Genomic DNA, 23,524 nt, shown 5'->3' with positions numbered 1-23,524 from the left:
CTGCAGACCATGTTGTTGCAAAAACCGGTCTATCTCTTCTTCTTTTATCCTCTCCTCCTTGTACAGTTGCTTGTAAAATTTTTGAAAGCACTTTCTGATTTCCTCCGGGTTTTCCACTATTTTCCCATTTACTGCCAAATTACCGATGACGTTGGCCTTTTGTCTTTTCTTCAATTGCCAAGCTAATAGTTTTCCACATTTATTCGCTGATTCAAATGATCTTTGTTTCATCATTTTCAATTTCCATTCTAGATCTTGATTCATAATTTTAGCGTACTGGGATTGCAAGTATTTAATTTCCTTTTGAATTCTTGAAGATTTGGGATGACCTCTTAACTCCTTTTCTTTAACTTTAATTGATTTCAACAGCCTTTCCATTTCTGCATTTTGTAGTTTTTTCTTTTTCGCTTTTTCACTTATGAGGAATCCTCTCATTACCGCTTTACTTGCATCCCATGCAATTCTTTTTTCTACTTCCGAGTTCCAATTGATTTGAAAGTACTCCTTCATCTTTTTCGCAGCTCTTTCTACCAGCTTGGTATCTCTCATCAACGCGTCATCCATTCTCCATCTAAAGGATCCCTTGGAAACCATTTTAAGGGTTACCTGTACAGGATTATGGTCCGAATATGTCTTTGGGCCGATTTCTGCTTTATATATTTTAGATGTCAATTCATTCGATATCCAAATATAGTCTATCCTCGACCATGACTGCTGGGATTCACTGTAGTAAGTTGCCTCTGTCTCGGTGGGGTTTTTCAACCTCCAGGCATCCTCCAAATTTAAATTGTCCACCATTTCAAAGAAAGTCTTGGGCAGTTTCCCATCATTTGTTAATTTTGTTCTTTGGGATCTGTCCATTAAAGTGGAAACAGCCCCATTAAAGTCTCCCAGGCAAATCAGTTTGTAGTCCAAATAGTCCAACAGCAAGTCATGTATTTTTTTGTAAAAAATTGACTTTCCATCATTTGGTGCATAAAGTCCCAGAATCAAGAATTTTTCGCCTTGTGTTTTAATCTCAATTGCGATGTATCTCCCTTCTTCATCTTTAAATAGCTGTCTTGGATTATATTTCTCCTTTGCGTATATTACCACACCTCTCTTTTTGACCTTATCAGATGAGATGAACTCTTGGCCTAACTTTTTGTTTTGTAGTAATCTTCTGTGTCGCCGAACTATGTGGGTCTCCTGTAAACATATAATGTCCAAATCCTTCTTTTCCAATCCATGGAATACTCTGCGTCTCTTTGGTCTCTGGTTCAATCCCCGTACATTCCATGTCAGTAGCTTCAACGCCATATTCCTTTGTTTTAGTCCTCTCCTCCAGTTGCTTGTGCTTTCTTGTCTTCTTCTGGGTCTTTATCGCTTGGTCCTGGTACCCCCGGAGGTGGGAATACTCCTGGACGTCTATGTACAGATGGGTCAGGCAGCCCTGCCTTGAGTTTTTCCAAGTGTTTGTCTAGAAATTTCTGCTTGTCAGCCAGAGATTTAATTCTTGTCTTTTTTCCTTCGAATGTAAATGCAAGACCTTCTGGAAACTCCCAACTGAAGGAGATGTTGTTCCTCCTTAGTTCTGCAACCAAGTCGTTGTATGGAATTCTTTTGTCTAAAAAAAATCTGGGGATATCCTTATAAAAAATGACTTTGCTCCACTGCACCACCAGGTTGTTTCTATAGTGTAGGTCCAGAAAGAAATCTCTGTCGTTTCTATCGTGCAGTACCAGCAAGCAGTCACTGACTGTTTTGCTGCTTTTCTTCCCTCTGGACCCTCTAGGCCCAAATCTGAAGGCTTTCACTATGCGTGCTGCGACGTTTACTTCTTCCAATTCCCAATATGACGAAAATTGCTGTATAATAAAGGCTTTTAGGTCTTCTCCTTCCAATTCTGGAAGACCCCTGATGCGAAGGTTCCCCTCCCTCTGGTGGAGTTGAAGAAAAGCAAGAGATTCTTCTACAGTTCTTTGTCGTGTGCCAATTCCCTCCAAATTCTCCAAGTCAATATTGTCCAATTTCTGTTCCACTTTCTTAATTTTTTCTTTGACCACTTTAAATTCCTCAGAGTCTTTTTTTAACGTTGTTACCTCCTGTGCCAATTTATTTATTTCATCTCTGTTCTTTCTTACATTTTCTTCAATTTGGCCAATTGATCTCTCCAAGGTATCTGTAGAATTTTTTATATCTGCTTTTAGGTCTACTTGGAGTTTCTCTATTGCAGAGTTAACTGAGGCATTAACCGATGTAGTAATTGTATTAACTGAGGCCTGTGTTTGCTTCAACCCCTCAGTCACACATTTAAGTCCTTCTGCTATTTCTGCTACAGTAGCAGTTAATTTCTCCATTTGCTCTTGTAAAGTTAGGGAAATAGAGCCTTTTCTTTGTGCAGAGCTAGATGTTTTTGATCTAGTGCTCTCATGCATATCCTGTGAGCTCTGCAGTTGTAATCTCAAGGTCACTCCAGTTGCTGTGGTTGCTGTGGTAACCGTCCCAGACATTCACAGCAGAAAGCCAACAGTCTTAAAAATAAACACCAGGTGGCCAGCAATTCTCTCCTGAGAACAAAGAGACTGCTGAGCCAGGAGTTCCACACAAATCCAGCAGTTTAACTTTTAGGCACAGAGTTCACAATTTTTTAAAAGTCCTTAGTCTTCAGTCAAAAAGAAGTTAGTCCTTTTGTAATCCAAGTCAGAAATTATATTTCCCTTGCAGTGTTACCACCAAGACTTTATTTTACGTTGTAACTGGCCACAAAATAGCTAAAAAGTCTCCACTGGTAAACAGTCACTGACACAGTAACAAAAAAAAAAAAAATGGCAACAAATTACTGCAGCCCGCTACCGACCCGGAATCCTAATCCTGAGGGAGAGCGGTGTCTTCTTTTGCCATATTTCTCATTTTTAAGTCTTTAAACATCCTTAAAACAACTTTTAATCCACTTTTAAAAAGTTTAGCAGAGTTCGCAAAACTTTTCCGTTAGTCGCGGCTTTGATCTTTTAGCGCTATCTAGCTCCGGTAAACAGTTCAAAGGGAGCAGGCTTCCTTTAATCTTTCCTCTGTAAGTTATTATTCTTTAAAAGTTTTAAATCAGTTCCAAAGTACTACTTACAGAGTTCCTTTTAAAACTTCTTCTTCGGAAGTGTCGGATGCTCAAGTCTGGCGGGATCGCTGCTTTGTTCCTCCAAAGGCAGTCACCTCTTCAGCCCCGCACCGGCGCTTCGCTCGCCTGATTTACCCCCTTACGAGGGTCGATCAGGAGCAAAGACGGCGCGTCTGGGACCCACGAGGCAGGCGGTCCACGGGACGCTCTTCCCGTGGCTTTAAGGGACCCGCGGCGCAGGCACGGTAGTCCCTATAGCCTTATGGAGGACGGAGCTGTCAGGCTCCCGTCCGCCATTGACCGGCACCTAACCGGAATTCAACATGTAAACTTTTAACATTGTTATTCTTTGGTTATCGTTTGTTTTTTATTCAATGTTCTTTTTTTCTTTTGTATAGATGTAATAAAGTAAATAAAATTTAATATAAAAAGGGGAAAAAACAAAACAAAGATAACCACAGACTTGGATCGCAATTAAGTCGCTTGGGTCCAACCCAGTGTTGCAACCAGCTGGTGTCAAGCTGAATGGTTTGGCTTGAGGTTGCTGCCTGAGACAATGGGCAGAAAACAGCGCAGACTACAGGCAGCAAGATTCCATCTTTCCTTTCTCACTTAAATGTGTGGTTACGGGCTACATGCCTGCTCTGTGGAAATCCCTGAGATTTCTGTGCTGGAAATAACTGGTTTCTATACGAGCAGAATTGAGGTAGCAAAAGAGAAGAGCTCTCCTGGCTTCTCCTGGCTTGATTCATAACGTTTGTATAACGTCCCTCAAGATAATTTGCTAACTTCCGTGGCTTCAATATTCCTGTACATACAATATTCAGTATACAAATTTTGAATTCTCTCTTCCTCATCCATTTTTAGAAATTCATTTCCCACCACTAGCTGACAGACCCATTTACCTCTGAGCAGATCCCGTTCCCTTTTCCTCTGTTGTCAGTCATTGGCTGTCAAGTGGCAAGCCTCTTGAGTTTACCCTGAGAGTTGCAGCTGAGATGCATGACCCAAAAAACCCCCACAGCAGCAAGAGTTTGCTCCTTGGAATGACTGGGGAAATGAAGGACCTTGGCAGGTTATGTAATAGGTTCACTGTATATTTCGAAATAATTTCCCTGTTGGATCTGACCAAATGCCCATCTGGGGTAGCCCTTGTCTCCAGAAGTTTCCAGCCAGATGACCCTGAGGAATCTGGTAGGTAGGGCATGATGGAGAAAGACGTGCCCTATTTTTTGTCTGGGGTGACCCAAGCAAATCGAAATTCTGTACATTTTAGAGAAGCACAGGTAAAAGATCTCAGTTTGTATGGCACACTATCTATGTGCAACACCTCCTGTCAGCGGGGTGCATTACCTTAGTTTCTGTTGAAGCAAAATATCCTTTGGAAATAATGGCTAAGCATGTATATGTTTCTCCTCTGTTTCTTTAGATGTTGATGGTGCAGAACCTGCCGGAAAGAAACTACGCCAGCAGCTTGCGTACTTGGAGTCTGATGAATTTCAAGAGATCTTGAATGCTAGATCCAAACACACAGGTGTCCTTAAGGAGGTAAGGATCTCCCACATACAAGGGAGCTGGCTGGGAATGCCTGCATGTGGCTGCTATTGGGAGCGTGTAAAGCGGAAAGGATCCTGCTCAGCAGCAGAAAGTAGGTCTGTGTCACCTTCAAGAGACATGCCTAACAGTTTTGCAAGAGAGCCATTACTCTGATCTGATCTGCTGGCCTGCATTGTGTGTCAGAATTCACTACCAGAAATTCAGCATTGACCATTTTCAGTGCAGGAGAAGAGACTGCAGTGGGCTTCAAATCTGACCCCACAACTGCGTTTCCCATAAGTCTGCTTTAAGAATGTGGCAAGCATTGAAAAGGCAAGCAGACTTCTGGGAAATGTAGTTGCTGACCAAAGAAGAGTCTGAATGCAGCGAAACATTTTTCTGACAGAGGCAAAAATATGAGTTCTTCATAAGTCTGCAAAGCAGGGGTGGGGGCTCAGACCCAGGGGGTCAAAGGGGGGCCCTGGGCTCTTTCTGGCCCTTGGGGCCCTTCCCAGACCCACAGGCTGAAGAAGGTTCCCCACCCCCACTGTAACGTGATTACACAACTTCATTTTTTGTTATCAGACATTCACCATATTTGTTGATGTTTGCAGTGGGAGGAGCGGGTGCCTGATTTATTTTATTATTTGTTTTATTCAGCTTTGAGTACCAGTAAATATCCCAATATATGCTTTTCATCTTGAACAACCGAACCTTGTCTTTTCACAAGGCCTCTGGTTTTGCTGTTTGTTCAGTAGATGGCACTCTTCCTCTGAGTCAGCACTGAATCAGTTCCCTTCTGTTCTTTTGGAAATGCACGCTGCCTTAGGCATCATCCAGCAGAGTCCTAACAGCCCAGGACTCTGCAGTTTTCCTGTTTAAGTATATTAATGCAGTTGCCTTCATCAGGAAATTCTCTGCGGTCTTTTGTGTGTCCGCGTCCTTACAACCTGCCTCCAAATGAGACATTGCATAGTTAGTTAGTTAGTTAGTTACCACAGTTAGAGCTTTCGGATTTGCTCAGGTGCAATGCCTTTTGAGGGAGAACAGTTCAGCTACAAATTGTCAGATGTTGGGCTTTTGAGTGATGAAAGATCAAGTGGTTTTACATAATATATTTGAACTGACTCTAAGAGCGACTGAAAATGTTTCCAAGCAGCCTATCAGAATCTGTTAGTTCAAGAAGGGGTCTGAACAAGCTAAAAAAAATACAACTGTGTGTTTGATTTTGTTTATTCTCTTTATAATTTCAGGATGAGGATTCAATTGAAATTAATTGCTTATTGCTTCTGAAAATCATTTTTTCAGATATGTGGGTTTTTTAAAGTTTCATTTACAGTGTTCACAAGTTTTATATTAGCTGTTTACACATCTAGATTAAACTTTCATCTCTCCTCCTGCCGCAGTTTGAGGCTGAGCAGCAGGAACGCTATTTTGAGCCTCTGGTGAAGAAGGAGCAAATGGAAGATAAAATGCGGAGCATCCGAGAAGTGAAATGCCGTGTTGCAACATGCAAGTCGGTGAGTGAAGCAGCCGCTTGAAGATGGCTCAGAGTCCAGCTTGATCAGCGTTGGGTGAAAAATTCGTTTTGACCCTCAGGAACCTTTACTAGAGAAATCTGCTCCTGAGGGGGTCCAGGGCTGCCTTTTTCCTTTAATGATTACAGCTGCTTAGAACAGCTAATACCATCCTCCATGGCTGAACAGAAAAAAGGTTGCTTTGAAATGACTGCACCATACATGCAGTCCCTTTCCTGGAAATGGTACCGTCAAAAAGATGGCAGTGTCCCTTGTAGACTTACAAGCATTTTAAAACCACTTCTCCCCTTCCCATCCCCCCCCTTCTGTCACAGCCACGGAGGAGGTATTTGCACTCTTTACAGCTTCCACATGTTTAAAGAAAGGAGAAGGAAGCCTTCTGGCCATCTCATAAGTGCAGTATGGACCAGGGATGAGCAACCTGTGGCTCTCCAGATATTATTGGACGACATTTACTCCCATCCTCCCCACCATTGGCCATGCTTGCCAGGGCTGATGGGAGTTGTACTTCTGCAGTGTCTGAAGGGTCACAGGTCACATCGATTATTTGGCTTAACCTGAAGATCTATATTCTGATCCATGCATGGGTCTGACGGGCAAGCAAAATAGGTAGGTATGTTCCAAAATATGAAGTGAACTGCAATCCTCCCCATCCTTAATTCCAATAAGACATGTCAAGGACTCCACACTCCGCACTGCATGTACTCACGCTCCTGCAAAAACACAGCGCATCCTGCTAGGGGCTTAAAATTACCTACCAAGCATATCATGACATGACCTGAGTTTTGAAGGCAGCCCCAGGTCAGTGGAAAGTGATCCTCCCATGAGTTGCCATAGCATTTGAAAAAATAATAGCATTAGAGGGGTGGCTTGGTGCCAAGAAACAAGCTTTAGCTTTCCTGTGCCTCTGATAGTACATGAAGTTCCAGGGAGGGAGAATGTCCTTGTTGGATCCACCAACAAGACCAATTGTGGTCTTATGCACAGGCCAGTTTGCTCTCCAAAAAGAAATATTCACTCTTACTTATTTATTATTACATTTTCATAATTCCTGGCCCAGGGCCACCCAGTGAACTTCATGGCAGAGGGGACTTTGAAACTTGGTCTCCTAGGTCCCAGTCCAGCATTTCCAGTCTTATAACCATCTAAAACTTTGTAGCCAAGTCCTGTTGAATACAATGATAAGCAGATTCAGGTTGTATTTTTCACACTGGTATCCTGTCCTTCCAAATAACCCAGAATAGTGAAACCTTTTGAGGTAGGCTAGAGTGAGAGAGCAAACTTTTTAGTGGCCAACTCATCCCTGTCCAAGTGTAGCATGTTGTTGTTTATTAAATTTGTATATCACCCTTCATCTGTAGCTCCCCCGTTCACAGCATGAAAACACAATATAAAAACAAAATACACCATAAGAACAAGAACAAACCCATCAAACAGCATTTCATTGTATTAATTGCTGGCGATGTGGCTGCATATTTGTATTTAAGACTTGCAGAAGATGGGCCTCTTTTCCATCATTAAACTGCCCTGATCCTTTGGTGAGTTTCACCATTGATGCAGATAGCTATTGTGCAATCTGCATTTTGCCAAGATTTACACTGTGGCGGCAGAGGTGGTCTTGAAGAGGAAGAGGGACCAGTGTCGGGGGAGCAGAAGCAGAGAGTTCAAATGGGATGTCCTCTCAGTGACTTGTGTGTGACTCTATTTCCCTCTCTCTTCCTTTTACACAAGTGCAAGTATACCTATTTCAAGCTCCTGGATTCATGTGTGGAACAAAAGCATGACTATCACTGGCATGATGGTGTAAAACGATTTTTCAAGTGTCAGTGTGGAAATAGAGCCATATCTCTTGACAAGCTGCCAAAAAAACACTGCAGGTAAGAGGAGCTGCATTTCCCCTTCTCAAGCAGACCGTTGCACAGTCTCTAAGCCCTACTGCATTTTATCTGCAAATGTTTGTCAACGTGCGTCTCTCATCCTTACTGTAGACTCTGAAGACTTGCTAAATAATAGTGGTTTATTCTTGTTTGGTGGCAAGAGCTCACTCCATCATTTGTCTAGAGCAGTGGCCCTCAAAGGGTGCAGGATACCACCCTGGTGTGGCAGGAGAGGGTGGCAAGAGTGGCTGGAAGATTCAAGGACAATAAAAGAAACATTTTAACATTTCAGTGCAGTATAGTGTAGTATCAAAATATTTTTTTTAATATGCAGAATATGGATATATATCCTTTAAAATGAGAGCAAGAGCCTCAAGTGAGACCGTGGGACAATCCTAGTTGTGTTTTCCAACTGTCTTTCTTGTCAATAAAACATGGGATGGGATGCGAGCAGATTTTTATTCTGAAAGTGTGGCCCAGAGAGAAAAGTTTGAGACCAGTGGTCTAGGCAGTCCTTTCCAATGAGAAATGGCTATGAAGATAATGCCCAGAGCAGTGGAATGTGGGGGGTTTTCTTGGACACTTAAATGGCAACGTTCATGTAGGAAATGAAACCTTAAAACAGTTTGGTGCAGCACTGCTACCAACAGCTACTGAAGCAACCCTGATTTTTCTGTCTTCCCTTTTCAGCAATTGTGGTCTCTTTAAATGGGAACGGGATGGAATGCTCAAGGTAAGAATAAACCCCAAGCCTGTCTGCCTGCATTAAGAAGCTGAGGAAGCTGTGGGTTATTTTTATTTTTTTTCATTTGGTCCCACTTTGTCCCTTTTATCAGCCCAAGGGTCCCTCACTAGGAACATACCTAGGGGTGGCATACCAGTGGCGGGTGAGGCTGGAGCCAGAGACAGTCACCCCCCTCTCTCTAACACACACACACACACCACCACACACACACACACACAGGCCATCCATTCCCTTTTCATTTTCCCTCCCCTCCTTCCCTCGTGCGTTTCTTCTCCTCGCTCCTGCTCCAGAGCAACTGAGCTTTTAGAAAAGCCTCCTGGGACCCAATGATGCTTCTGAGAGCTCAACTTTTACAAGCTTGATTGGCACTGGGGGAAATCCTAATTGCAGCTGCGGAGGGAAGGATTAGGCCTCCCTGTGTGCTGGGACCCTCCCGAAAATAGCCCCACCCCAATGGCCCCTGCAGGCTGCAACTCATCCTAAGAAACTTATCTTATATATTGCTTTTCAAGTAAAACTCCTGGAATGTGCAGAGCGATTAGGCCTGAGGGGAAGCGAGTGAGGAAGAGCCTGATAGTCCTCTGCATTGGGACTAGGCTGGGAGCGGAGTTCCATCTTTGGGATTGTCCTCCTATACTAGCTATTTGACTTTATTGGTTTATGGGATGTTCTCCTGTGTGAGCCTCACTGAAATGAATGAGGATTGCATAGTAGGTGAACTTTCTGGTGATTTTTACCTGAAGAAGATTATATCCCTGTGTTTTGCTTCTTGATAATTTATTGAGAATTATATATTGAGCTGGCTTTTATTCTACCACATTGGACCAACCTCATTGTAAGTTTCTCCTTTCTAGGAGAAGAAAGGTCCCAAGATTGGTGCAGAAACTCTTTTACCAAGAGGGGAAGAACAACCTCGATTCCTCAGCAGTATAAAAATAGCTATGAAAAGTTCTTTCTCTCCTTTACACTTGCCTTTTGAATTTATCTCTCATATCTGGTAAGGTGCAAGTAGCTCTGCGTTTCAGAATGAATGAGGAGTTCCTTCTGAAAGACACAGACTGCAGCAGTAGTAACCCCACTTACCTGGCAGTAAGCCCCATTGAATTCAGTGAGGCAGATGTGGTATGATTCAGCCCTAGAGACCCCCAACCATCTTTCCTTCATGGAGTCTGAACGATCCTTTGCTTTGGCTGGCTGTGCTCAGTCTGTAATGTGGAATGGGTGAACCCGGTCATTCTTCAGGATTTGCTTGTCACTTGATGTCAGAGAGAGAGCTATTTTCTTAGACTGCGCGTTAGACATACATTTTCAAGGGATTAGAGGGTGCTTCTTTGAAACTGCAGTTTCTGCTAATCTAGCTGTAGCCCAATTCAGCTCTATTATCTGACACTACCTCAGAAGTGCCACAAGAAATATTGACCAGGACTAGGCCCAGGTCCAGAGAGTGATATCAGCATTAAATAGCCCTTTTTCTTTCTAGAACTTACACCAAACTGTGTGACTGTTTATATATTTGTAATATGCTCTCCACACTAATGTATTTCCCCAAATACCCACCTAGAATAATTTTCCTATTAAGGGGAAAGTAGTTTGTGTGATTTTTAATGAGGCAAGTTACCTTGTTTTTATTGCCTTTGCTTTTAAAACTTTTTTATCTAGCTTACCATTTTAATTTTTTTCTAAATTTGGGTCTGGAATCTTTTATCAATAGTTTAGAGGGTACAGGCTGTTTCAGACTGTGAATGGTATGCTGCAAAAACATGATCTTCTTTGGAAGCGGTCAGAAAACCTGTATTTCTTCTTTCCAAATGGCTATAAGGTTTCTTATTAAACACAGCAAGAAACAATGGAATCCCCCAAAATTAGAACATACGGCTGTGTGAAATGGAGCTAAAACTCATAAAACAAAGGACTTTTTTCTGAATGTATGCCAAGTTTGGCTCTTCTGTCTTCCCTTGTGACATTATGTAGATAGGTACTTTGAGATGTGGCTTAGAAACGTTTTTATCTATTCACCAGTTACCACCAATTAATTTGCTTCCCTTCATTTGTGTCCATATGTACTGCGAATATCAAAAGAGTTTCCTTCAATCACTAGTATATTTTGTTCAGTGAACCACTGGGGTACAATTTCTTGGCATGTCATTGTTACTGGAATCTCTTGAAAACTGTAAATATTTTAACTACGGTGCTGTGATTGAAAATGTCACCAGGTTGTACTGGAGCCTTGTGTATATGCAGCATTGTAAAATGTACAAAGGGGGCCTAAACAGCCCAACATACATTGTTTACAATAAACACTCATAAAAATCTGTGTTGAGGTGCTTTGAGTTTCTTATTTCCCCTCCCCCTTTCTTTGGAAGTTTTGAACAAGGCAAAATGACTTGCTTTGCCCTCAAGTACCACAATGGCTTTAGAAGACTGGGGTGGGTTTTTTTGTCTGTTGGCTGATAGTTTGACATTTAACTGCCCAGAATTTAATAACATTATCCTTCTTAACATGCTTTAAAAAGCAGCAAGTCTTCAGCAAACGTGAAGAGGCGAAAGGAGGAATGGCCCTTGTTTTTATGTTGTTTTATGGGCAATGTATGTCAGCAGTCATAATTGTATTCACTGCTTGGAGGGATAACCACAGCAGAATGATTTCAGCTGAGAAGTTTCCCACTAGCATCTTTTATTGACTGTCAGATCTCTTTTGGTGGGATCTCTGAGCAAATCTGCTGAAATCTGCAACACCATCATTAAAAAGGGCTTTTCTCCAAGATCCAACATCATCATACTGTGAGGAAGCATTAAGGCAACTGCTTGGTTTGTGTCTAAGAAGAAAGCCATTCCTTTCATGCACACACCGAAGATACAGAGATGAGAGAGAGACTCTTCCTATACTTTTACAACCCATTTAAAAAAAAAACAACAACAACAACCTACTGAATTAGCCCTGGGAGGTGGGCGAAATCGCTCTCCAGCCTGTCTAGTCATGCACTTTGCAGGATTCAGCACTAGCCATTGATTCTGATTTTCTTCTTGTGGTTGCAATTGCCTGAGGGATGTTGCTGCAGAAGACACTGGGATTAAGAGGATTGTGAGTGGAGATCATGAAAAACAAGGTGCTGAGATGAATTGCAGGTGGAGATCCTCAAGCCTGGGGGAATTGTTCTAGTGAAGGAAGAGCAATGTCCTGTTTTTGAGAGTAATAGAAAGGCCTTGAAGTTTCTGGCTTGGCATTTCTTTCAAACCATTAGGATAAACGTGACTGGAATTTGATGCAGCATGTTAAAAATGTGCTTTGTAAGGGGCTGCGTTGTTTTCTTGCTGGAAGAAGTAGCAGGCCAGCTGCTAATGGAATTCCTAGGTAAGAAATGTTTGCTTATCCACTGGGTTATTTTCCAGGCGCCAACTGCCAAGCTCCCATATTGAAAGCAAAGATGAATCCTAACCCTTCCATTAACAACTTTGTTTTCATTTGTGCTCCACAGTTGCCCTGGATTTGTGGATTTCTTTCTGTTGCTCTTGGAACACCTAACAGTCTTAACTTTTCACACACTTGCTCTGTCTCATAAGTGTTAAATAATAATAAAAAGTCTATTGAAAATGTAGGTATGTGCCTAGACAGCATCTAAAAGCACCTGTAGCAAAACTAACACTGTGTGAAAACCATGCCAGCTTTGATTACTAACTGAAGTGGGACCTTCGTGATGTAGCTACTGAAGCATTCATAATGGTGGACATTTTCATAGGACGGTTCTATATCCCATTGAATAGTGCCTAATTTTGCGTGCTTGGCTGGTGCTGTTGTTGGTGAGTCATGTTGATGGGATGTTTGGCAGGAGACACTGTGAAACCACTGGCATTGGGGGGGCCTACGCATGGTTGTTGTCAGCAGTTCCACTACAGCAGTTTGCTTAATCAAAGACTGCCTTCAGAAATAAATGGAATGCTTCTGTGTCTGCTTGCTTGAAATGGTGCAGCCATCTTAAAGTCAGCTGTTTTTTGGTTCTCGTTTTTCAAAGAGCCATGGCTGAAGACGGGGTGGGATAGCTGGGAGCAATTTTTGTTGGGGGCCTGAGCAGGCTGTGCCCAGGCCTAGGTAGGCATTGGTGCACTCTGTCATTAGCTGCAGAAGTCATTAAGCTGAGAGTTTTGTGTTTGATTTGGTATAAATGACATTTTCCAGCCCTTAGGACAGCAAACACAGGCTTTCACATGTGCCCTGCAAAACTTCAAAGCTGCCCTCGAGCTCATTTGGTGGGGTTGGGGACCTGCAGGGACTTGCATAGGAGGAGGACATAAATTATGCAACTGAAAACAAATCTGTGTCTATTTTGTATAACAAAGATAACTGCTTTTACATTTTTCTTTCTGCAGAACTATGATGCAGGTTACAGAATGCACCTCCATCCAGAGAACCTCGCTGCATATAGAAAATGAGGGTGTCAGGGAGAAGGCTAGGCTAGAGTTTGTAGGAGAAGTGCTAAAGGTAAACGTAAAGGGACCCCTGACAATTAAGTCCAATCACGAATGACTCTGGGGTCGCGGCGCTCATTTCACTTTAAAGGCCGAGGGAACCGGTGTTTGTCTGCAGACAGGTCATGTGGCTAGCATGACAGCCACTTCTGGTGAAACCAGAGCAGCGCACAGAAACGCCGTTTACCTTCCTGCTGGAGCAGTACCTATTTATCTACTTGCACTGTGTGCTTTTGAACTGCTAGGTTAACAGGAGAAGGGACCGAACAACGGGAGCTCACCCTGTCGCGGGGATTCGAGCCGCCGAACTTTTGATCGGCATACCCAAGCGGCACAGTGGTTTAACCCACAGTGCCACCCACGTCCCCTAGGAGAAGTGATAAGTCACTTTAAATTCTTCATTTGCATCCTAAATTAATCCTGCCACCAGTATGTGAAGTGCAAAACTAAAGATTCCTCACACCCTATTTGCAAAATCTTATCTGGCAGCAACTCTAGTGGTGTAAGCTGGAGTGTTGGACCTGGGAAAACCCTGGGGAACCGTGGAATTCAGCCTAGCCTGTGAAGATAAGATGGGGAGAACCATGCAGGCCACCTTGAGGAAAGGCAGGAAATAAATGTGATAGTAAATTAAATATATAAAACTAAGAAAAGTGATTGCAAGAGGCTAATATATTTTTAATAAGCAAATACAATGTTCTTTGCTCCATATTCTAAAATCATTTGAAATAGATACAGCACAAGCTGGCATTGTTTTTTTTTTTCAATGCTCATATCAAAATACAACGATTTATTTTAGAATAATGCTTATGCATTTGCTCTAATATAAAGTTTGGTCGTCCTTTTTCGGACCAAGGGCCACCTGCAGCCTTGACCAGCCCAGGGCTGCAATCAGCAGTGCCCACTCCACATTCTTAGCACACACTTTCAGGACACACACGCAAACCAGCACAAAAGCACCCAGCAGCTGATCCATGCAGATCAGCAGGGGAGGAGGGGTTATCATCGCCTCCCCACGCATCAGACTGATGACTGAGGGAGGTGGTTTCGTCTTCCTGCCAGGGTGCTGGACTAAGCAGGTGCTGGACTAAGCTTCCCTTTGCTCCCTTGTTCAGATATGCACAGGTCCTGAAAGATCCCGTTTTGCCTGCAGCGATTTGGCCTTTGCTCCAAGGACTGGAGGTGGCAGCGTACCAGCGCTTCATGATACAAAGCAAAGCAGCACCTATGAGCCAATTCGATACTAGCTGAAGCCCTGGTGAAACAGGTTCCACGGAGAGGGGGTCAGTCACGTTTCCATGACTTCATCTATATTGCCTTGCTGACCGTCCTGCCAATCGCACGCTCAGCAGGGATTTCCCATTTCCATTGTTTTGTGTTCTCCGCTCTCCCTCTCTGCTCTAGACGATGTGCCGGTTATATAGGTACGGTGGGTAGAGACCGTCATAATGGTACTGGCGCCATTGCTCAATCTGCTCTCGGCTTCTCTCATCTGCTCTGTAGAGGGAAGAGAAGTAAAATTAAATCAATTAGTGGTGGTAAACAGGACCCATGTTCAGGTTTGGTTTGGGTTGCTTGTTGCTTGTTCACCTCGGGGAAACTCCTTTTGTATATTCCTAAGATCGTCTACAAGAGAGGATCCATGACAATTCAATGAGGGGGTTCAAATTCAAATTTATTGCGGCTATAAGCCCATAAAAACATAAATATGGAATATATGACATAAAGTTACAGCAACCATAGACCCTGGAGTCATAGGGAAACAAACCACAGCACAATACAAGTTTTAAAATTGCAACCAGGAGCAGAAAACAAAAGTATTAGTGGTCGTGTAGTTGGCCACAGCGCCTTTTTTGAGATATGACAGAGTTTTAGAACCTTGCCACCTGCAAGGTTGTATAGGAGTCATTGTCTTGCAGAAGTAAGGCAGGTGTGACTCAGCTGGTGCACCTGTAAGTTTCTGGAGTTATTGGTCTTAGTAATTTTGCCCGAGGCCCTCACTATGCAGGCACAGATAAAGATTATATGATGGAGAGATTCCGTCGACTTTTTATCACAATCACAAAAGGCGGAAACTAGGCCCTTGGAAAATCTATGTCTCAGGACATTAGAAGGAAAAACATTAAACCTCGCTTTGGTGAAAGCGAATCGGTGCCCAGCAGTGGAGAGGGAGGATAGGTATAGAGGGACATGATGTATTGGAGTAACTCCAAAGTTCCGAGGCAAGCAGACACCCCCACCCAGCATATGATTACGCTGCAGCTCCATATCGTCCAGTCTTTGTTTGATTAATCTTTTGCCAAAGCAGGGTCTAAATTAAGCGAATCTGATGGAGAGATTCCAAAAGACAGAAGTTTGGCGTGGATTTTCCCAGTCCAAGGGTTTGCAAATTCGTCACGCCAAAGACATTGGACGAGATAATGGCTGGGTAATCTATGCCAAAGAGTTAACCAGTAGGTGAATATTCGTTTCTATAAGAGAGTCTCTAGTGAAGGAATCTTCAATTCTAGTCGTATAGCTGCATTACTAACACACGTAGGGAGTTTTAAAAGCCGGTGAAGAAACTGATTTTGCAGCACCTCCAGCGGGGCCGGATTTGCCAGAGCTGCCCAAAGCGGAGCAGCATAAGTAAGAGTGGTAATAACTTTTGCGTTGTACACCTTTAAAGCCGAGGGCACGTGTAGGGCTCCGTCTGAGAAAAAGAACTGGAGAAGTGCATGAGATAGAGTTTTGCCCTTGTTAAGTAGATGTTGAACTTGGGATTTCCAGCTCAGGTTATATCGAAAAACAATCCCTAGATATTGGAACTTAAAAACTTGATCTATTTTTACTCCACCAAGCTTCCACTGAAAAAGTTTCCGACTTCAGAGAAGACTACAACTTTTGAGGTGTAGAGGGGGGAAATTAGGAGTCGGGGGGTGTGATCTCAGCTCTGGGATAGAACGGTTGGGGATCCGTGAAAATTTCCGGCAGTGCGGAGGCCTCAAAGCCTGCTGCCTCCCATACCAACGACACCTCTTCTCTTAGCCGACATTGTCTGGATTTTATCCAGCGCCTTTTTATAGTCTACAAAGATATAGTTTGTTTTTCCAATAGAGATAGACCTAATCTTTATTCTAACTAAAATGGAATATCTGATCTCTAATATTTAGCATCCTTTCAGTACTCAACCTGTGAAGTGTTTTATATCAGCTTACTATAATATGTAGCAAATTTACCTTCAAATTAATACTGTACAAAGTTATTCCCAAAATAGGTTTCTCTCTAAATGTGCACTCGTTTTATCACAAATTCTTCACTTACTGCATTTACTGAAAGTTCTAATAGAAATATATTAATTAGAAAAGAAAAAAGATACAAAAATATGCCAGTGGTACATTTTGTTTTTTTTTCTAAATGAAATCTTTCAGCTTTTTGACATACATTATTTGTAGGTCTTCAAACCAATGAGGCTCTTGATTATTTATGATTTCCTGGTCTTCCAATTTTGAGATTTTACACTAATTATTAATAATCTTTAACTATTGTATACCAAGTTCAAACTATCCTTTTCAATAAGGACAGCAGACATTACAATTTGATGTAGATGCTTTCATGTTCTAAGGTTTGCATGTCCAATTCCTGCCCCACAGAACCAAGTGGAGCTTACATCTGAGGAGACAAGCATAGGATTGTGCTGTTTAAGAAGTAAAAACTGAGGGTGAAATGAATCTCCCCTTTTCCAACTTCAGAATATCTAGAAATCTGGCAGTATCAGCATATGACAGGAGTGTCCACCGTTACAGGGAAAGGGCACCTGTGAAAAGATATCTGGGTTTATTGACACCAGCAGACACACTTGATGCAAAGAGCAGCATTTGGTTGGGGCTGCAGTTGAAATTCCAGAGAACAAAATTTGATGGAAAACTTCCTCCCATATTTGCATTCCCTGCCGAATGTGGTATGGTAGGAAATGATGCGGTGGTATGGTTAAAAGCAACATGATTACTAGGTAGGAAAAAATATGTATAGGAAGAAGTACTTTCATTTGTGGCTGACGAGCAAACAGCACAAGGCAACAATTCAGACTCTCTCAGGGTTTCTGAAGCCCCTCCGTGTTATGCCAGAACCCATGATGTAACGTGTATTTCTTGAGGAACTGTTACTACATTAAATTAAATCAGAATCCAAAAAACCACACAGACCTGCTAAGTTCTTTGCAATGAAGAAGGTTTGGACTACGTTCCTCAACATGCTGCACAACATATTATTTTTGAAACAGAGGGAAGTTTCCAAAGCAGATAATGGGACTGGGTCGTTTAAAGGAAGTCAGCCAGAAATCACCCTTGGGTATGCATATGTTGGACTTTTGTTAAAAAGAGTGAGTCGGCTGAATTTAATTCTGCCATTTTAATGAGAAGCTTAAATGTATCTGGCTACTCAGCTTCATCCAAGTGGCAGTTGTCCACCCACCTCCCTCTCAAGCAACTTACTCCCCCCCCCAAAAAAAAAGGGAAGTTCCACAATTGAGAGATAGTTAGCGAATACCCCCTGAATACCCCCTGAGAGGGCTTGCCTCCTTCAAAGAAGTGGGGGTCCCCTCGCAACAGAACTCTGGTCAAGAGGGACTGTGGTTAAGATGTGTCCTGTCCACATCCTCAAACCAATCTCAAAAGGGGGAACTAGATGGCGCATTGGGGATTTCACCAGGATCTGTTTTAGCTACACAGGCATCCCTGATTTGTTGAGTGCCTCAGGTTTGGGGGTTTTGCTTTTCTACTAGGTTTCCTATGCATTTAAAAACAACTGTATTTACTCTGGGACTCCTCATATAGCCACCAGAAGGTTCCACTGTGAGGCGTTCAGTCAGTGTTGAGCATCAACCAAGATGGAACTGATAGCATGATTTTTATCATACCCTCCAACATTTCTCAGATGAAAATAGGGGCATTCTGTTCTACATCAGAACCACTGCTTGAGCATTTTCTCCTGGTCAGAGCAAACACACAAGACTGCAGTATTTTAAGCACAGAAATCTTTGAACTTATGAAGTGCATTTAGGGAAGCCTGAGAGGGGAAAGGAAACCCCAAATCTAATACAACTAACTAGCAGTTGTACTGATGTAGAAATAATGTCCTTATTTTCATCAGGGGAATGTTGGAGGGCTTGTGCTATGCGGGGGGGGCAGGAAATGCAAAGCATTTTGTTATGGGGCCTGAAAAAGGCTGCGTTCAGATGACAGTATTGGAAAATTCCATCCAAATACTTGTTTTGAAAGGGAATGGAATCAGAGCTGCCACAGAGGCTACCAGCCTATGCACAGGATCCAGGGACCCAACGGCTCTTGAGCAGCAAGTGTGCCATAGTTTAGAAAGTTAATTTCCATATTTAGTACATGTTTTCCAAACTGTTTCTGCCTCCCTCTGAATATGCTTTCAGGGTTTGTTTGTTTTTTTAAAAAAAAACATTCAATACATGATTGTCCTTCACTGAACGACGCTCACAAAATCTGAACAATTGGCAACCTGAGACAAGAAGGAGCTTGTTGTGTGTGTCCTAGTGGTATTAAGTAACTCACATGTTAAAAACAATTCTCTTCAAAACTATAGATAAGATCTCATGAAATGGAGACTTTTGCAACAGTATCCTGAAAGCAAAGAAAGCTTTCTTAACATCTCTTGCATTTCTCAAGAACCAAGTTCTGTCGTCACTGCAAGCCAGAATTCACAAGCTAAGGAAGACTCCATGAGGTTTTATTTAGGGCACAGGTGGCTAAACTGCAGCCATCCAGACATGGCCAGAGGTTCACCACCTCTGCTTTAAAGGGTACAGTGGCAGTTCCCCAAACCTTGCTGTTTCTCCATTGTCCCCCGCAGATTGTGAGGATATCAGCACATGCGTTTTTCTACGCTGTGGAGTGTGGCGCTTGCAGTGATCAAGTGTGCACTCAAAGCATGGAAAACACATGACACTTTTGCTAAACCCTGTGGTCTTACCATCACGCTCTTCCTCAACAAAGTTCTCAAACTCGTTCCTCTGCTCCTCATAGTATTCCCTCCTTTGTTCGTCAGCAGCCAGCATCTGGCGGGTCTCGGCTGTATTGAAAGATGAGCAGAGTATTAGCCAGCAGGCCTGAAAAGGGACTGAGGGATGGTTTGCTCTTGTTGCACCGAGTCACCTCAATAGAAATATCCTATAAATCTCCCTTGACTGAAAGCCTTTGAGTGCTTAACTATAGACCAAGAATGGAAAGCCTCCAGCTCACATGCCACCTGCAAGTCTCGAAATGCTTTTCTATTTAAAACAGAAAAATAACATTTACTAATGCTATCCATTATTGGATTAACCCCAACTATTTAAGAGTTAATCCAGCTAAAAAGGAGTGCAAAAGCCCACCCCTTGAAGTACCAAGAATTAATGTGTTTTTTAGACTAAATAGGCAAAAGAATCCAAACTGGTGGTGTTTTATAGCCTCAAAATTAGTCTCCTTATTTTGCTTGCAGCAAGCAGCTAGTTTGCATTATTCACTTTCATCTTCATGAGGTTCTTGGTGTGCAAAATCTTCTGTACACATCTGCTCTGATATCAACATAATTTGTTCTAGGCGTGTGAGGGGGGGTAATGTGAGTGAGTTCGGGGTGTGAGTGGTTCCACTCTGAGTTGGGGAGTTAGAACTCCATATGTAGAAAAGTAGCATCTCAGGGAGAAAAGTCCAGCCTGACCTTCTCCCCTAGTCCCTGATAGCATTTGCTGTGTTTTTAATTAAAAAGGGTGGGGAGTAATAAACACGCAAACCCATACCTGTATTCTGCAGTAGTACAGTCCAGAAAAAGCTTTACACTGGATTCGGTAGATTGCGTAAGCTGCCCAGTGGAGAGACTCGCCTCTGCTCTGAGTGAGGTTCTCAGAAGAAGGAATGGAAACTTGCCTCTCTTGCTACTAGTCTGCCCTATCTTGTAGGAAGATCCTACTAGATGAGGATTTCTGACCTGTCCAAGGCACTGCGCCCAGCTGCATCCCTCTGCTGCCCCTTAATCCAGGAGCATCGCACTGTAAAGTCAAAAGTATTCAAGAGGAGAACTAACACGGTTGCAGGGATCCTGTGGAAGATGGTTGGATGGCGCCTTGTGTGCTCCTTCCAGCAACTCCTGCAGCCCAGCTGGTACCAAAAGACTTGCTCTGTTTTCCTTTGGACCCCATCAGAGAGGCTGAAAGGGGGGTTTTGTTGTCTGGGCAGCCCGGGACCTCCATACACACGGCCCAGGCTTGCACCCCAGAAGGTCACTTGGGTGTTGCAAATGCAGCAAAAACAATGTGGGAGGCAGCAGTTACAAGGTACCTGTCTCTGCAGCCACAGAGGGTGCTGTGATTTCCAGCAGTTTGGTTTCAGCCCTGGACACACTCCATTATCTCTTGATGGGTGCCAAGAAGCAAGGAACCTGTGTATTTTGTTGTTTAGTTTAAGTATTAAGAGTATTAAAATATATTTTGTTGAGTTGAGGGTAGCAAGCAGTGGTGGAGAGATGCCAATAAAGGAATTCTGGCTTTGGAAAGACATGCCACATTGGATCACCACGTTTGGCTTTTGTTTCCTGCATTTTAAGTGCTCCATCAGTGTGATGCACAAGGAAATATTGTCTTTATTATTGTCTCAGTAAAGTTTTATGTTGAGAGGGGTCATGTTTGGTGGTCAGTCACTTCCAGCTGTTAAATGTCCTGGGAGTGGTGAGGAAATGAAATGCAGGAGGTACCATCCTGCCTGTGTGTGTCTCAGAGTGTGTGCCAGCTATATCCTTTGTGTGCAAGTCTGGCTGCTTGCCCCCAAGCACTCTAGGCATGTTTTCGCATGCTAGCCCTGGGAAAGTGCTGCACACAACTCACTTTGTGTTATTAAGCTAATGACAAAAATTGCAGGTGGCAGGGGTGCAAATGCTGCCTGCCCAGGGGTGACAAAACAGTTTGAGCCAGCCCTGGTTGCTAGAAGGCAAAATCATCGCTAACTGACAGTACCGCTTCCAGTGTACTCTACAGATAAAAAATTATCTTAGTCCATACTTTTTAAATAATTACTTTAAATTAAGTCAGGTGTGCATTTCTATGAACACTGTTTACGGTTCTACCAAGGAGGGCCTTGCAGGGTCTTCCCACCCCAGAGTTTCCTGTGTACTTGCAGCTGTGTTCCCATTTAATTTGCATAGTCCACATGACTATCAAACAGCACCAATCTCAGTGCTTTCCCCCTCTTTAAAATCAGGTTTTCCCAAAACAGAGATAATCTAGTAAATTGGGGTGAACTGGGCTCTAAACCACTCCACTCATGTTTGCAGATGGTTTGTTCTGTATTCCTGAGTGGGTAGATCAATCGTCATTTCCTGTCACTCCCCTTTCCACACCCCACTACTTCTGAATGTGTGTGTATCTATTTCCTGCACACTCCTGAATGATGGAGTCTAGTCTATATATATATATTGGTCCTGCAATTTTTACAGAACCAGGAAAGTGCACAAGCAAATTTTCAATTGCCTGGCTGCATAGTTTTGCATACGACTTGGGTCAGGATTTTTCTTAAGAATGCAAGGGGCATGCAAAGCTATCTGCGCACACCCTGTCGGTACTCAACTGGCGTAATAGTTTAGAAGGCAACAGATTAAAAGGCAGGGACAAACACAAAAAGGCCAAAGTTGCTCCCCATATTCAAATACAAATTCAAATACTTTTATCTGTGGACTACTCTGGTCTAATTCCAATGAGGGCAAAGAGGATTAACAGCTTAAATAACGTCTGAATGTGGCCAAGCCTGTGCTTGAGACCTGCGTCTTGTTCAGCTTCTTCCCTAAACTGCAAAAGGAGACAGAGCAGGTCTCTGCATTGCACTCAGGTATCTGAAGTTCACCATGATGCCCTGCACCTCCCACTCCGTCCTCCTAATCACTCCCTGGACCATCATGTGTTTTAAACTAATTAAGAAACATCTCATACTTTCAAATACATTTCAGTTTCCAAAGCAACAACTTAGCTAATTTAGAAATGCAGCCAAAAATATGCATATTAAATTAAATGAAAACCCCAGCTACGGAGAGTTTTTCAAATACTGACTTACACAAGCAAACTCTTGTTTTTCCTTCCTGCTGCCTTCTACTATCACTCCTCCGCACCCATGTGCCAGTCTTTGACATCCCTCTGCCTATTACTCTAGAGTAGTCGTATTCAATCAGATAAATGGATAGTCGTGACCACTGCATACATGTGTGTTCGATATGAAAACCAGAAGAGTAAGGAGCCTGTTCTAATCTTCTCTGATCAGATAATAAATCTTTCACAGCGTGGCAGACAATTTAGGAATGTGCCCAAAAAACAAGAGATTAAAGGAACATTAAATAAATCACAGCTTTCCGTAAACAGCTTCCAAACAGTCTCACCATTGAGCTCATCTCTGGACTTGGTAGATCTTTGCCTCTTTTCTTGAAAAAGTTGGAGGCATCTGATTCCTTCATGAAGACTCTCTTTTAACACCTGGAAGTAGAAAAACAAGGGAGCCTGACCACTGGTGAGAAATGAGGGTTATTTATTTTCAAAAATGTTTAAAGTCAGTATGTGTCTTGTTTATATTCTCTTATCCCTTTCCAAAGCTAGTTAATGCATATATTGAATCTCCCCACTTACTTTCCTTGCTGAGTTCTCCAGCTGCTGCTGCTTTCTTGGACTCCACAGCCACGGTTCCACCTTCTTCAAGAACTAGAGAAGGTGAAGTATAAAAACCAGGTTTGGATTTAGTGAGAGTAAGTGCAGATTCTTGGGGAAAGTCACAGGTGATTTTTAAAAAACTGTTACCTGCTAAAGCCATGCCAGCCTTATATTATAACTGGGCAAAGGTAATTGTTCCTCTTAACATGCCTTGGATAGCAAGTGCACTAAGGTCCAGTCTATATCCTGGACACAGCTTAAAAGCAGTATTGCTGGTGTGGCAGCTGCAAATTTTAGCATTTGGTGATTTGATGGGAAAACTACAGTCTCTCTCATCTCATTAAACTGACAAATGCTGCCATTTGTTGCCCTGTTATTCCTTGCTGAAATTCAACCTTTCCTTGTAGTTATTATTGCAAATCATACATACCATCAGAACCACGAAAGCCATGAGGCAGGAACGAAAAAGCACTTGCTTCCAGTTCATCTTTGCTGTGTTCCAGCCGGCACAGTAATGAATGTCACAGCAACTTTTGCACACAGAAAAAAGAGTAAAAAGAGTCCTGTTCTCTTTCTAGGAAACGAAGCAGAAAGTGATGCTCTTCC

General features: G+C 42.7%; 2 protein-coding genes across 2 annotated transcripts in view; one reads left to right on the top strand and one right to left on the bottom strand.

Annotated features, from left to right (window-relative positions):
- MCM10 (minichromosome maintenance 10 replication initiation factor) overlaps window positions 1–11,102 on the top strand; it is a 37,739-nt gene extending 26,637 nt beyond the window's left edge. The window contains exons 15-19 of the mRNA XM_033162139.1: window positions 4,524–4,642; window positions 6,037–6,150; window positions 7,900–8,045; window positions 8,736–8,778; window positions 9,645–11,102. Of these exons, the coding sequence (XP_033018030.1) occupies window positions 4,524–4,642; window positions 6,037–6,150; window positions 7,900–8,045; window positions 8,736–8,778; window positions 9,645–9,791 (569 nt within the window). The 3' untranslated portion in view covers window positions 9,792–11,102. The remainder of the gene's footprint in view (window positions 1–4,523; window positions 4,643–6,036; window positions 6,151–7,899; window positions 8,046–8,735; window positions 8,779–9,644) is intronic.
- Window positions 11,103–13,917: 2,815 nt separating this feature from the next.
- On the bottom strand, window positions 13,918–23,524 carry UCMA (upper zone of growth plate and cartilage matrix associated). The gene is made up of 5 exons (XM_033162427.1): window positions 23,349–23,524; window positions 22,898–22,969; window positions 22,654–22,747; window positions 19,231–19,329; window positions 13,918–14,751 (listed from the first exon to the last, which is right to left on the bottom strand). The coding sequence occupies exons 1-5, from the start codon at window positions 23,403–23,405 to the stop codon at window positions 14,600–14,602; spliced, it is 474 nt and encodes a 157-aa protein (XP_033018318.1). The 5' UTR covers window positions 23,406–23,524; the 3' UTR covers window positions 13,918–14,599.

This window comes from Lacerta agilis, chromosome 10 (genome assembly GCF_009819535.1).
Source record: "Lacerta agilis isolate rLacAgi1 chromosome 10, rLacAgi1.pri, whole genome shotgun sequence".
Taxonomy (NCBI): Eukaryota; Metazoa; Chordata; class Lepidosauria; order Squamata; family Lacertidae; genus Lacerta; species Lacerta agilis.
This window is presented reverse-complemented; position numbering and strand designations above follow the sequence as displayed.

Coding starts and splice junctions, on each gene's coding strand:
- UCMA (XM_033162427.1), bottom strand. CDS start 23,405: ATGAACTGGAAGCAAGTGCTTTTTCGTTCCTGCCTCATGGCTTTCGTG. Junction 22,748..22,897: donor TGGAGAACTCAGCAAGGAAA/GTAAGTGGGGAG, acceptor TTCTACTTCCAG/GTGTTAAAAGAGAGTCTTCA. Junction 14,752..19,230: donor TGTTGAGGAAGAGCGTGATG/GTAAGACCACAG, acceptor TTCCCTCTACAG/AGCAGATGAGAGAAGCCGAG.